Source organism: Hippoglossus stenolepis, chromosome 19 (genome assembly GCF_022539355.2).
Source record: "Hippoglossus stenolepis isolate QCI-W04-F060 chromosome 19, HSTE1.2, whole genome shotgun sequence".
NCBI lineage: Eukaryota > Metazoa > Chordata > Actinopteri > Pleuronectiformes > Pleuronectidae > Hippoglossus > Hippoglossus stenolepis.
This window is the reverse complement of record NC_061501.1, coordinates 14700102-14715170: the sequence shown is the minus strand read 5'-3', so window position 1 is coordinate 14715170 and position 15069 is coordinate 14700102. Positions and strand designations below refer to the sequence as shown.

The 15069-nt window shown below is 41.7% G+C and overlaps 2 protein-coding genes across 3 annotated transcripts; one reads left to right on the top strand and one right to left on the bottom strand.

Annotated features, from left to right (window-relative positions):
- Positions 1-817: 817 nt before the first annotated feature.
- Positions 818-6833, bottom strand: nsun6 (NOP2/Sun RNA methyltransferase 6). 2 transcript variants are annotated; one of them, XM_035143056.2, is made up of 12 exons: positions 6776-6833; positions 6199-6303; positions 5817-5972; positions 5612-5709; positions 5362-5468; positions 5064-5217; positions 4690-4771; positions 4437-4556; positions 4034-4178; positions 3800-3945; positions 2072-2197; positions 818-1974 (listed from the first exon to the last, which is right to left on the bottom strand). In XM_035143056.2, the coding sequence occupies exons 2-12, from the start codon at positions 6271-6273 to the stop codon at positions 1795-1797; spliced, it is 1389 nt and encodes a 462-aa protein (XP_034998947.1). In that variant the 5' UTR covers positions 6274-6303; positions 6776-6833; the 3' UTR covers positions 818-1794. The 2 variants fall into 2 exon arrangements, with proteins under 2 accessions (XP_034998947.1, XP_034998948.1); XM_035143057.2 differs by having other exon boundaries at positions 5612-5706.
- A 927-nt stretch (positions 6834-7760) lies between these two features.
- Positions 7761-15019, top strand: arl8 (ADP-ribosylation factor-like 8). Its single transcript, XM_035143059.2, has 6 exons — positions 7761-8172; positions 10713-10773; positions 10858-11005; positions 12046-12129; positions 12273-12424; positions 13380-15019. The coding sequence occupies exons 1-6, from the start codon at positions 8127-8129 to the stop codon at positions 13426-13428; spliced, it is 540 nt and encodes a 179-aa protein (XP_034998950.1). The 5' UTR covers positions 7761-8126; the 3' UTR covers positions 13429-15019.
- Positions 15020-15069: the final 50 nt, after the last annotated feature.

Below are 15069 nucleotides of genomic sequence, written 5' to 3'. Positions count from 1 at the left end.
TCATGACAACATCGACATGAATGACAATACAGAGGAGATGCGTCTAAAATAGGAAGCTGCTCCTCCTCACACACACACACACACACAAACACACACGAGCCTCCAAAACAAGCAAAACAAACAAGCACTGCCAGAGATGCAGCTGATTTAATCTTAGAATTCTTAATGTTGTTAAACAGGGAGGGGGGGCTCTTAAGCCGTCAGTGCTGCCGTGAGTAGAGCATTAAAGTCGACCACTACATACAATGGACATGGGATCAACTGCACCGAGTGGCGCAGTCTGCCGGCTCTTCCACACAGATGTGAGGACGCCCTGATGAGTCTGATGGAATTCTCAGGGATTGAGCTGAGGTCACAAACGCTGCATGACAGACGACTGGGCCAGATGTGTGAGCACTGCACTGCAGGCTCCAGCCCATAAATATCACTGTGTTCACACTTAATGGACACAATTCATTTAGCACTGAATAAATTAGCGGTGACACTTTAAGTCCCTCTAACATTCATGTAATTAAATGATTCATAGCACTATGTTAGTTATGTAAATAATTGTGTTAATCAATAAAACCGTCAACAACGTAAACTCCTCCTGTGACATTGGACATTAATGTATAAACTATTGACTGTATATAAAGATGTGACAGCTCCGCACAAGTGAAGCCAAAGGCTCTTAATCGCCACCTGGTGGCTGGCTGCAGTATAGGCCGTAAATCCCTGCCTCCTCCATGTTAATGGGTGGGATAGTAACAAAAGAAAAAGTAGACATCAGATACATTTTTCTCAAATAGGGTTTCTGTCATAAAAGGTATCACATAGGTTTGTGTTCAATTGTTTATTTTTCCGAAAGTTTGGTTTCAAGTAGTTAGACCTCGCTACTGCGGGAGGAAGAGGAGATGCGTTGTCCAGTCTTTGATGTAAACAGATAACCAATGATAATATAGTAAAACACGGTTTTAATAATATAAAATATAACATCGTAGGAGACAGGAGAAATGTTGCCATTCATAATCACTTAAAATGTCCTTTTAGCAGAAAGTAATGACGTACACTTACTCAAGTACTGTGCTTAAGTACAAATTTGAGGTGCTTGTACTTGAGCTTTAGGTTTACAAATGCAGGACTTTTACTAATTTGTACTTTGTACTTGTACTCCACCTGTGATTAGTGTCCAAACTTCATATGGTGCTTATAAATTCTAAAAATGTTACCTTATCAGTGATGGAGAGCATTTGGACCAACATTTCATCAGTATCATCAACTTCATGGGACAAAAAACTTACTTGAATTGTGTTTTTATCGTGACAAAATAAAATTCATATCCAACATTGAGTCAGGGTTACACGTCAGCATCACTTCTTTCTGCAGCAGAAGTTTTAATTAGACGTCCCGCTCGTCTGCTAAAAGACACTAAATTGTTAATACCTCTGATGACCTCCTTCTGCACGCTACTTCCTGATCCGCGCTCTCACATCCACTGGATCCGCTGTCACCATGGCAGCTGTGTCGTCACTGTTGTCATAGCAACGCCAGCACTGCCGCATTTGCCAATACTCATTCAGGCTCCATCCCCACGTGCCTCCCCCTCTCCCCTGCCCTCGGTGTTTATAAAGCTTATCCCTATATGGCCCGCAGTTTCAGAGAGCAGCTGTTTGGAGGCAGATGCTGTAAACAGCGCAGCGAGCGTCTCTGTCAACACGGGCGCGTCAAAGCACACAGTGTGTCATAATATAAACACCATTGTTCCCGACTGCAGTCCCACACGAGGGCTGCGAGAGACAACATTATGCCCTCCGGTCAGTTTTTCAGGAACTTGGCAATAAAGAAGCCGATGGTGTCCCTGTCAGCTCTGTCTGGGAGGGGAGCTGTCGTCTCCGTCTGGTCCCAGATCAGCTCGGGACTGAACCTCTGGAGGAGGCGCAGCTGCTCAGGTGGCAGGCCGGCTCCCAACATGCCTTCTGCACCAATGTGAGGCTCCTGACAAGGACGAGGAGAAGAGCAAAGAGAGGTTGAAGTTTGCTTCACATCTCTGGGTGTGTTTGTGAGTCCATGCACGCGGCTACAACACTGTTACCTGTGGCTGAAGCGTGAGGCAGGGAAAGGTAGCGAGGGCCCAGGCGACCTGCTCCTCATTCTCTGCTAGAGTCACTGTGCAGGTGCTGTACACCAGAACCCCGCCTGTCTTTAACAGCTGCACTGCCTGCAAACACACACACACACACACACACACACACACACACACACACACACACACACACACACACACACACACACACACACACACACACACACACACACACACACACACACACACACACACACACACACACACACACCATCTACTGGTTTATCTATTTAGTTCATAACACAAACATTTTATTACAGCAGCTATAATGGAGGTTTTTAAAATAACACAATGAGACAATGTAAAAGGAGTCACTTGTAGGGATGAACGTACATTGAATTATCACCTGACTCTGCAGCTCCTCTCAGCTTTATAGTGTTTCAGTCGATCTTTTTCAACTTAATGATTTCACTTCGTTTTTCTTATTAGCTCATAAAACCCACTGTGCACTGCTCTCATTTACCCCAAGCTCCAATTGAAAAGCACAGGGATCTGCTCTTTCTCACTTTTACACCATTTCATAATGGAGTTAAAGTAATGTTGTAGACTATTGTATTATGGAATAGGCTACACCCTTCTAGTACTTTTACTTTGAATACTTCCAGTATGTTCCAAAGCAAGAACCTAGTCACTCTTAATTCAAGTAGAACCGTTACTGTGTTACCATGTTCTAGTACTTTCTCCAGCACTGGATTTACAGAACCAACCAGTTCATCCATCCTAAAACAAAAAGTACTGACACCAGCTATCAAGTGCCCGCTGGGTGTTTTCTGCCTTCCAGCCACAGGGGGCAGTAGTTGGCACATTGCAGCTGGTTGATAAACAGGTGGAAGTGCTTTACCATACAACAGACATAGTTTGCAACTAGCTGGTGAACAATAGTGAATATTAAACTTGAATTCATCTGGTTTGTAAAAACATCACCTGATATGGAGACGTTGCTAAAGTTCTTGATGTGTAAATAAAGCAAAGCAACAGGTTCATCATATACAAGGAGATGACATGTGTTCACACCTTGTTTCTGCTGCCCTCAAGTGGCCAAACATTTTACTGCAGAAGCATTATTGCAGATTTACTTGTCAGGTTGTGTTGTGTATGAGCACTGACTCGTCTAACAAACAGGAGCCTTGTTCTTCAGCCTGCATGTTGACTGACCTTGAGGAGCCGTCAGTGGATGAAGCTCATTGTGTCACTGGGATAAATGATAAATGATGTCCTCCGCACTGGACTCTAATCTCCCTGATAGTAATCCATCCATCAGTCATGCTGAAACCCAAAACTCCACATGTGCTTTCCTCTTAAACTACATTCATGTGTATTTGTTTTAAAAGGCAGCCGGGAAAATGGGAGCTAATATTTTTGAACACATCCTCAAAAAGTTATGGAGCCACTTTTCTGACTGGTTTCTTTCAGAGGTCAAAGTTGCTCCTCAGTCATTTTTAAAACATAATGTGTAACTTAGGGTTAAAGTTATGTTTCTATTAAAAAACAGCATTTCATATTGAGGTAGACTTTCCTTTTAAAATGTGAATTAAACTGTAGAAAGATTAAATACTGTCAGACGCTGCCACCTACTGACCCAAGTGGGTTATTATCAATATGATGTGACACTCAAACTGTTAACAAACGGAGGTTAAACATGTCAGAAGTGTTGGATCTGCGAGCGGTGAAACCTACAGCGTGAAACAACTTGCGCTGCAGAGGCTGGTACGAACAAATCTCCTTGAGGCTCCAGGTGCACGCCATGTTGGGCCTCTGCCCGAGGCCGCTGCAGGGAGCGTCCAACAGAACCCGGTCAAAACTCTCAGGAGGGAAGGGTGGTCCTGCAACATGAACAGAAACAGAGGTGTTATCAGTCTGCTGGGTCGCTGGGATCAATAAACAGATAAATCTATAAAAGCAGCTCTCTACCTTCGGTGCCGTGCGCCGGGTCACTGCTCACAGCCTGAGTGCTGTTGAAGCAAAAAGCTTTGATGCTGCGCAATTGCAACATTTGGGCATTTTGATGAATTCGGTCGATCTTATTTCGGATCCGGTCCAAGGCCATGACCTCGCCCTGCGTGAGACAGAGATTCTTAGACTTTGATATAATCTTTAGAAGACATGTAAGTGTAAAATAAGTGGAGTTTCCCTTTAAGATGAGAACGTGCAACGCTCTAAATCACAATACACGTTTATTCTGTAGACTAGATTCTCAGAATGTTACAGGGGTTTGGGGAAATCTGAGGAAAACATTGAAACCTCTGAATATTAACTACGATCCCCAGAGCAGCAAACACATCAGCAGCAGACTGTTCATGAATAAAAGTCGTGCCTGATCCCCCATGAGGGCAGCGATGTGACAGGTCTTCCCTCCAGGTGCGGCGCACATATCCAGGATCCGTTCTCCAGGACGAGGCCCGAGCACGTGTCCCACCACCACAGACGGGAGGTTCTGCAGACACGAAGTCAGTTTACTTTGGGGACTGACATTAGCATTTATCAGCTAAACTACTTGGCATGCTGACAGAAAAAAGGGTAGAACATGCATCTGATTACTGTCATGTAGATTTTAATATAACAAATACCTGTAGGAACGCCAGGTTGGGAAGAACACCATCAAACGAAGGACTCTGATAAAGTGGATCCACCATCCGAACACCAACACCTCTAAAAATACAGAAGACAGACTGTTTGACCGGGGGGGAGACTGGTAGACGTCAGAGGTGCATTTGTCTTGTTTTTAATCAATACAATAAACCTTTAAAATGTTGGAGCAGTGTTCAATAACATTTACTTTCAATCACGTTTTTGAGGAGCCTGATCTCTGCATCTGAGCAGTTTCGTTTCATATCCAAGTAGCGATTCCTTTATTTGTTTTTTATTTGTTCTATTTATTACACTGCCATTCTCATCTTGGCATCGTGTGCCGAGTCATACATTTACATCTAAATCCACTAACTTTGGAGGTTTATCTGCGCAGAAGATGCTGGAGCGGCCCAGTTCAGCGACTCCATTTCCCACAAACACCTTCTTCCCCTGGAAACTCGTGGCTCCTCGGGTGCACCTTCCCTCCAAGTCAGAGAAGACAGAAACCACATCTCCAGCCTTCATGTCTGTCGGCACAAAAACATCATGTGTTACACAACCGCACTCTGATGAAAAACCAACAAAGTAAAAGGGCTGTGTTGTTCACTGATAAACTGTGGACTCAACACACACATACATATGTTCTCATGACATAGGCCTTTGTCTCTTACACTTGGGGCTGGCGAGGATCCCCGGGGCGAACACATGAGCTCCTCGCAGCACAGCGTTGCCGCACTGAGCGCCGACCATCACCTCTGAGCTGAGCTGCTTCACGGGTCTAAGAATACAAGAGAAGAGAGAAGTCACAAACTGGGTTTTGCCTTATGTGACATCAGCCCTGTGGTTGGACAGACATTCTAATTTAAGTGTGTACTCCACAGAGCAGAGGAGTGGGACGCTGTTCCAGCCTTCCCATCATACCGTGGGCCATCGACAGGAAGCAGCAGCACATCTGGAATTCTCGGGTGAGGGACGATCCGAAGGGAGACGTCCTCTGCTGACGAGCTGCACATCTGCTGCTTCAATAACAACATATGAGTGATGGATTATAAATGATCACGTCTCCACTGATCACAGCCTCCAGTGTTCGTCCATTTAATTTCCGCTGCGAGAAAAGAAGACTCACCTTCGTCAGCTCTTCTCCCAACTTGTGTCTGATCTCCTCCAGGGAGGCGAGATGAGTGCTGGCCCGAACACATGTGTACGAAGGCGGGTGTGTGAGACATGTGAGCAGCCTGTGAAAACGACTCTCGGCCTCCTGGTGACCCACTGCAGCCAACACCTGAACACAACAGAGACAAAATGAAACCGAAGGGAAAGAGCGGAAGAAATGATGCGCAAACAAAATAAGATGATTAACTGACGTGGGATTTTAAACATGGTGGAAAGATTTATCTTACAAAACAAGAACAATATCACTAAAACAGACATCTTAGGTAAAATTACAATACTGATGCATCCAAACACAAGAGAGCAATTACCTCTAAGAACCACATGTGAATTCTTACCTCCGCGTTCAAGAAGACGCTCTGTAGATGTTCGACCACTTCAGGCTTCAGAGAAATTCTCGTAAAAACTGACATTTTCTGCAGCTCTCGATAAAACTTTTCAATCTGTTCAAAGAAAAACAGCCAATTTTCAAAGAAATACACAAAATATAAAACCGAGTACACTATGATAACCGGCATTGGTTCATGAATTAATATATATTTGTATACAAAGATATAAAATGGATAATAACTGAGCAATAACATACAAATAACTAGATGACTATTAAAATGAGTGGAGTTTAATGGATGCAGTTTTAAAAGCATAGAAATGAGAAATGAGAAAACAAATATATAAAGAACTAATCTTCATTTTGCCTGATTTCATTATAATTTCTAATCTTAATCCGTCTCTTTATGTTTCTTTTTAACTCTGAATTAAATATAACGACTGTCAGGTTTTAAATCACAGGGTCAATCTGTGGACATGACTTTATCAACGTATAATTTATATTTAATACGTTGACACTTTAATTAACGACCTGTTCTTAGTTAAACTACAGAATTACAACAATTTACAAAGACTTCAGATACTCACGTTTCGCTGCTCATGGCCGGTGCTACTACTTCCGCATACGTCACATGACAACAGAGTGGTCACGTGACACCAGTTGGTTTGTGTGTCGGTAGAAGTTTAATTTATTTACAGGAGGTGAACATTTAGTTTTAGAGCAAATAAAACCAACAAATGATTAGACAAACACAAGATTCCTTTTATTTAGTTATAGATTTATCATATTTCCACTTTTATTTTGATAAACAAATACACTTTTTGGCTTTAGAGCACAATGTTCTCTTTATACAGTTTCTTCTTTCGTCATAGGAGCCTTTTGTTCACATGTGAGCCTTCAGATTTTAATAAACACGGTGACAAATTATTGTTTGTATAAGTTCTTTAGTTCTTGTTTTTTTTAAATGACCCCAGCTTCTTAAAAAATTTAGGATTTAGCTAAAATAATAGTAGTAAATAAATGCATTTGAGATTATTCATACTATAGGCAAGAGTTTTTAAAAAATATATATTTTAAGAGATTAAAACAGCTCTGAGGTCAGATGCTGCAGGTCGTAACCTGTCCATGTTTTAAGATATTATCTTTATGGAGTGTAATCTTTTATTTATATAGCACATTTCAAAACTTAGGTTACTAAGTGCTTCACAATGATAAGAGATTAAAAGAGCAATAAATGACATTTAATGACAACATTACGACAACATAACAGCAGTTAAACTCAAGTTTAGAAAAACGCTCAACACTTGAAACCCCCACGATAAACAATAGTTTGAGTTTGAAGTAGTGTGTATGTATCTATCTATACATGGATATAAAATAATAATAATAAATGTACAAATAATAGTAATAAATAATAGTGTATTTAAAATATGTAAAGAAACAGAAGACCATAAAAGAAAAGAGGATTAGTTTGTTTTGTCAAGGAAAAATAATATTGTAGATTTACACCAGTTTTTAAAAAAAACACGTCGTGACGTGACCGGAAGAGAATACAAATAACCGTGGGTTGCGCTTTTCACCGCAGCACCTCCACAGGCAGCAGAAGCCGAGCGGGGCAGAGACAACACGGAGCTGTGGATGTGGCTTTAATGGAGGATCGAGCGACACCGTTAAACAGTGAATAACATCTCACTGCTCCTGTGCCGCCCAACACGGTTCGATCCCCGCCTCGGTCCGGGGTTCTTTGTGTCGCCGGGCCGCATGGAGTCCGAGCCGAGACGGTCGGCGAGGTGTTGTGCGGACAAGAGAGCATCCAGCTAATGCTAGCCGCTAGCCGCAGCCCAGCCACGGATCGTACGGTGCGGAGCTGAGAGGAGGCTCGGTGCTGCTGCTGCTGCCGCCGCTACTGTGCTTCAGGACGGACACACAACCTTAACCATGGGCCTCATATTCGCCAAACTGTGGAGCTTCTTCTGCAACCAAGGTGGGTGTTGTTGCGGCTCATTTAACCCCCAGCCGCTAGCGGCTCAACCCCGGGATAACGAGAGGCTGCTAGCCCGTTAGCTCCAAGTGAGCAGCTCCAAGTCCCAATAACAGACAGAGGAGAAACGCGAGGCTGCTCGAAACAGATTAACACAACAACTCCAGCAGCAGCTCGTTCATCACTTCGTCACTGAGAGACTTCATCAGGTTGTCAATCAGCTTCAGGTCACTTTCTAGAACCACACACTGTTTACAGTCTGTTTCCCTCGACTCTCTGAAAACCGTGTTTACTGTAAACAGCCTTTGTTGTTTTACCCTGTAGAGCAAGTTGCAAACAACTGGTGCAGCTGAGCAGTTATTAACAAAGAAGGGTGTTGTTTTAGCATCAGCTTCGTTTATATTGAGTCACAAGATAAATATACAAGCTTAATAAACTTTTTGGCAGATGTGAGAGAGAGAGAGAGTGTGTGTGTGTGTGTGTGGATCACTATTGGTTTTACACAGTGTTGAATGGAGTGATTGAAGTTTGTGTGTGTGACAAAAGTTATCATAAAGTTATCATAAATTAATCTAAGTTTCTCCTGAATAGACCTTCATTTTTATATTTTCGTTTTAAAGTTATTTTTTAAAAATTATTTTAAGTGATGCGTGACAAAAGAAAAGCATCAAATCCTCACATTTGGGGAAATAAAAACTAAGTTCAAATATATGTTTGGATCTATTATTGTGTTTTATAATGATTGTATTTTGAAAGTGCATTAGTTATGTTATTAGAGTCTGATGGAAATAAGATAGTAGTTAAATCTGGTACGGTGCAAAATAATATTTTTTTGAACAATATGTGTAAAAGCCTTAGATTTAACCCAAAAACCTCAAAATGTAACTCTAATGTGCACGATACTTTGACATAATACAAAAGTTTAATCTTAGTTTGTCTATCAAGCTGCAGGGTACATAGTCAGGGTTTGTCATAACAAGGTTTTGGGGCTGAAGTGAGAATCTGGTTCTGTTTCAGCAAATGTTAGCCGCTAGCCGTTATTTTATAATTATATAATAATTTAGCATTTTCACATTCTGTTCTAATGCAGAGGTTTTTATTATCATCTATCTCCTTCTTCTCTTAACTACTTTGTCCCGTGTAACGTCCCGGTGTGATCACTGGGACCGAGCAGGAGGATTACACAGGAGTCAGGTTTCACCCTCTAAAGGGATTACAGCAGGGTGTGAAGTGGTTGGAGAAATGCTGGTAGCTGAGAACATATAATCAACTCTATGTAATTGCAAGAGCAGTAGCTAATCAAACCAGGAGCCCTGGTCCTTGCAGTTCTGTAATTTCCCTTGAATTTAAGTTTGTTTTCTTTTATTCTGAAACCGCTTTTGCTGCATGTGCTATAAAAAAAAAAAGTTATTTTATAGTGGAGGACAAAGACAACATGTTTGAAAGATAATCTCTTTACATGTTACCGTGTTCAATATTGTCCTTTTTGTTTTACTTATCAAAAATAATCTTATCAGTCCTGGAGTGACGTGTTTTCCTCAGACCAGTTGATTGTTGTTTCTATTCAGTCGTTTGTGTTTTACATGTCGGAAGAGAATAGCATGAAGGTAATAGTGACGCTTCAGTAGAGTTGTCTTGGCAGGCTCATCACAGGGCAGCTCCTCTTTAAGGAAGCAATAGACGTGTATCGTCCAGTGTTCTGCACAAAGACTGACAGAACTGCGAAGCCCTCTGACCAGACTTCCTTCCTCTCCGGCAGCCAGAGGCCTCAGACAGGCCGGAAAGGTCCAAACACCAAAGTGGGATATTTTCGCACATACGTTTAGTTTGTGGTGTTCTCCCGCTTCACACTCCTCAAAGTCCTGCTAGCGGCTTTTATGAACAGCTAGAATTTACTGTAGGTTAAGTGTAGCTTTGGAAAAATCAGGTCATCGTGTTTTGGAAAAGGAAGGAAGAAAATAAACTTTTAAAGGCATGAATGCATTGTACTTTATGACCTTATCTATGTGCCACATCTTGTTTTTATAGTGACTGACAATTCACGATGATTCATAAAAAGATTGTATTCTTGATAATTATATCCTATTGAAGTCAGAAGACTTGAATCAGTCTCAAATTCTTGGATGCCTGAAAATATATATATATTTAATTGTGTTAATGCTAATTCAACGTTACTTCCATCATGCTTTATAATCCTTTTTTTCCCTCTCCTGTTTCTGTGTGTTGTAGTTCTTTCTCAATGATACAGATATTAGAATATTGTAAATAAACTAACAGGAGCTGATATTTGAGTCGACAAACATCTTGGAGAATTGATCAGAATTGATCTCAGCACGCTTGGCTTGGCCGTGGGAAAGACTATAGATCACCTCTGTTTCTGTCTGTAGTTCTCAAGATAACATAGAGTTCAGAGGGTTATTCTCCCCTTTGATGTTCCACCTTATCTTTATTTAAACTTCATACGTCACAGTCGTCAAAAGTCTTTCAATTGAACATGTTGAAACCTGCAGAAACTCTGTTAACGCACTTTTTCTGTTTTGCAGAGCACAAAGTGATAATTGTTGGACTAGACAACGCAGGGAAAACCACTATACTCTACCAATTGTAAGTAGCTTGAGTTCTAAATCCCTCCTTGTTTTCTGCATCTAAACAAACAAAAAACTAACTTAATGATTCTGTCGTACAAAGCCTGATGAACGAGGTGGTCCACACGTCTCCCACCATCGGAAGCAACGTGGAGGAAATAGTGGTGAAGAACACCCACTTCCTGATGTGGGACATCGGAGGACAGGAGTCCCTCCGGTCCTCCTGGAACACCTACTACTCCAACACAGAGGTGAGCAACACAAGTTGAGTCGTAGGCGAGGGGGAACTGTAGCATGGTCCGGCAGCCGTTTTCTTCCTGAGTGTGGCAGCTGGTGTGTTTGTTCAGAGCACAGACGGCAGCAGGAGCCGCCCAAGTCAGAGGTCACACTTTCACAAAGGGGCCTGCCTGGAAAGTAAAGCTGGGGTCAGCGTCTGCACGGTCTTTTGGAGGAGTATCTAGAGTTGTGGCAGATGTGTGGGAGGTCACATTTCACAGGGTGAACCTATTCACATAGGACCCGACTCCTCAACTCTGTCACACTTCTGATTCAACTAGATGTGAAATCATTATTCAATAATCGATTGCTTATTTATATAGTATTTAAAAAAAAATACTTTGTCTTATTCCTTTCTATTATAATTAATGTTTCAGATTTTCTACAATTAAGAACATTGTGATGAGCATTCTTTGACTTTTTCGCAAATTTGTTGTTACATCTTTTCTTGATTACTCAATAATGAAAACCTTTTTCTAGCAGCTTCTATCCTGAACTTTATTACACTCCACCAGTGCAGTTACAGATGCAATTTAACACATTCAACTTTTATACCCTTCAAGCATGTTTGAAATGAATAACTGTAGAATGTAGTGACTGTTCCAGAAACTGTAAAGATCTATTACAAAAGACTTTCTATGAGAGTTTCCAGTAGCTCTGCAGTTACTATAGTAACCCGTGTTCGCCCTTTCAGTCCCGAGTCCCTGGTGGTGATCTGGGTCACATTCATGTTGGATAACACGTTTCCACTCATTTCCTCCTAAAACAAAAAGTGTCTTCTTCCCGAGCCGTGGTCAAAGTGGCGTCTCTCACGTCACAAAATGGACGTGGCTTTGGTCTTTTGTCATGCAAGGTCGCTCTCTGTCATTGTAAACGGGCTGTTAGCGTAGCAGTCATCAGTGTCCATTGTGAGGCTCTGGGCCTGGAACTCCCCCCCCCGCTGTGTTGCATTTCATTGCTGTAAAAGTCTTTTGAAAGAGGTCACTCAGTGTGATTTCTACATCCCACAATGCAGTTCATCATCCTGGTGGTGGACAGCACGGACAGAGAGAGGCTGGCCATCTCTAAGGAGGAGCTCTACAGGATGTTGGCTCATGAGGTAAAGCTGTCATTGTAGTACACTGCTCTGTTTTTGTCATGGCTGTTGATTTTTCCGCTGACCCTCCCACACGCAGCTACATTGTGTTGAGGTGTCGGAGAGCAGGAGGTTGTGGTTTAATTGTTCTCCCTCCTCTCACTCAGGACCTGCGGAAAGCGGCTGTGCTGATATTTGCCAACAAGCAGGATATGAAGGACTGCATGTCTGCGGCGGAGATCTCCAAATACCTCAGCCTGAGCTCCATCAAAGACCACCCCTGGCACATACAGTCCTGCTGTGCACTCACAGGAGAGGGGTAAGACACATCTGTGCATCTTGTGTTAACTGCAGCAGGCAGTGATGTATGTGCACGGTTGGCAGAATTTTAATTAACTCAAGGATTCGACAGATGAAGTTCCATCAGCTTCTTATGATCCCAACCCTCCAGCTGCCAGATAATAACTGTGCAGATGTTTCTAATTCATCTTCTGAGGGAGACACATAATTATTAGTGTGGCTCATGTAGCTATGATAGATAGACTTGTTTTTTTACATGGCTACTGATTTATTACTGTGTAAGACTAGTGGACTAGAATTGTTTTCCACTTTATAGTAATATATTGAGACATGCTTCATCCCTGTGACGCGATTGGTGTGTTTGCTAAATGAAGAATACACAGAGCTCAGGTATCATGTATTTAAATAGGATACGAAAAATAGGAGAAATATGATCGTGTTAACCAGAAAGACGTTGGAACTTTTCTTCTTGATACCAAGTTATAAAAATAAATAGTAAAGTGTGGAGAATCTGCAGGTCTTCAAGTCCAGGTTGCATTAAGTCAATTAATTAGAATTTATTGTTATTTACTATTGGAAGGTTTTTCAAAAAATCTTGGACAACGTCTTTGCGGGTTTTCCATCGTACTTTATTGCCGACATATGATTGTGAAATCAATACTGGAATTTCAAATTCTTTGTGACGTCAAAGTCCTAAATTGAACCTGGAGAATCCTGCAGAAACTCCGGTCATAATTTAAAAATCTAACCGCATTGTTGTCATGTATCTCAGGCCTTTTGATATGTAAAATATCTGCGTCTTGAACTTTATTATACACATTTGAAACTGAAGACAGTGAAATGCTGAAGCACTTCGGCTGCTGTGAGTGTTTCAAACCACCAGGTTTCACTAACCCTGTTGAGTTTAAAGCCCATAACAACGTCATAGCTCGATCCGCCCATTGTTTATATTGTCAACATCTTTGTTTTTCCAGTTTATGCCAAGGTCTGGAGTGGATGACCTCCAGAGCCGGGCTCAGATAGCCCCTCCCTCAACCATGGACGGCCTCACTACCTGCACCACCCGGTGACACAGCTGGCAAATAGTTACTTTTTATTTTTTAATGACAACTTTGGACTTTGACCTCTGCGGACCGCACAGTGTGGCAGTACTGACACGTCTGTTACAACGGAACTGACAAAACCAGAACCTATGAACTGACCTGATCGTGGCGCGAGAGCTGGTTTTTACGGTGAAGGAGGAGGAGACAGTCACTTCAGATCGGAGGGTGTCCAGCACCGGACCCTTACACTACATACATATCATGTTACATACACCATCAACGTTACAGTGAGTGGAAAATATGATGCAGCTCTTTTTTGTAATTTTATTTTCCTCCTATAGAAGTTTGTTCATGTTAAATTTAACAGGACAAACAAAGGGATTAGAAGCAGTATTGTTAAACCACATTTGGTGGTGGTGGTGGTGGCACCGAGTTTTGCACAGAGCTCATCGGGTGTTTTACACTTTAGTGTCATTATTTTTTTGTTCTCTACATCTGTTACATTTAATTTCAGTTTCATAAGCTACACTGTTGGTGGTTACCCTCACACTCGAGCATTCTGGTGTCGTGCTGAAGTACAAACTCCCTTTTTATTCATGTCGGGCCTTGTGTGTCATGAAGCCAAATCAAAGTGTCGGCATGCGGCGTTTGTCCTCCATCTAACCCGAGGGACAAACGGAAATGACTTCAGCTGTTAATTTAAATGAGCAAAACAATGAAATGGCTGTAATGTGATTCCAAACGCAAGTACCAAGCTCTGTTTTAATAACAGTATTTTTAAATTTTAACACTTATCAGTGATGTATTATGATTTCTATTTAATTTTATTCTTAGCTTTTATAGCCTGCTCCGTTTTGTATTAATCATTGGTGCTCCACTAGTGTGCGTGGCTGATCCACTGCATCCTAATATAAACATTTATTTTCTGCTGCCATTTTGGCCTGTACTCCTCTTCAAGTGTTTTATACTTTATTAAAGGGATCAGAATCAGCCGCCATCGAAAAGGTGCCACACATTTTAAAGGAAGCTGTTACACTCACGTGGTTTGTAGCATTAAGATGATCTGAAATCAATATTTTGGCCATCATAGTTATATCTCAATCCTCAGCCTTAACTAAGCTGTTGCAAGTGTGTGTGTGTATGAATCTGACAGCTGGTTTATGATTTTTCTTCTTTTCACAACCCATGTTTATCCTTTTTGAGGCGGTGTAAGAATTCCTTGAACTTGCTAACAGATCTATGCACGTGTCACTTTGCAACCGAGTTCCACAGTGGCCAAAAAGAGAGGTGCATTTGTTTGAACCAAAACAGAACTTGAAAAGATCTTGGTCTGGATATGCTGCCGAGTGTACCACAGTATCTTAGCAATGGTCGTGAGACAAAGTATTTTTATACTAACAGGAAACGGGTGAACTGCGCAGCCCCCAGACTCTTTGCAGCATTAAGGTTTACAGAAATAATTACCTTGATCTCACAAAGCAAGGGAACTGATCTTATACTGTCAGTGTGGTGATGTAAAGTCTGGGTCATGTACTGTATCTGTTTTGTTTTCATTAAAAGTTTGTTTCGAACTTTAGAGTCAGAGTTTTTTATTTTAACACCGATGCCAAAGAAGTTGTTT

Excerpts from the sequence above, each read along its gene's own strand:
- nsun6 (XM_035143056.2), bottom strand. The coding sequence starts at position 6,273 with ATGTCAGTTTTTACGAGAATTTCTCTGAAGCCTGAAGTGGTCGAACAT. Across the intron at positions 5,973-6,198 it reads GCGTCTTCTTGAACGCGGAG|GTGTTGGCTGCAGTGGGTCA; the intron begins GTAAGAATTCAC and ends TGTTGTGTTCAG. Across the intron at positions 2,198-3,799 it reads AGCGCAAGTTGTTTCACGCT|GCAGTGCAGCTGTTAAAGAC; the intron begins GTAGGTTTCACC and ends GTGTGTTTGCAG.
- arl8 (XM_035143059.2), top strand. The coding sequence starts at position 8,127 with ATGGGCCTCATATTCGCCAAACTGTGGAGCTTCTTCTGCAACCAAG. Across the intron at positions 8,173-10,712 it reads GAGCTTCTTCTGCAACCAAG|AGCACAAAGTGATAATTGTT; the intron begins GTGGGTGTTGTT and ends TCTGTTTTGCAG. Across the intron at positions 10,774-10,857 it reads ACCACTATACTCTACCAATT|CCTGATGAACGAGGTGGTCC; the intron begins GTAAGTAGCTTG and ends TGTCGTACAAAG.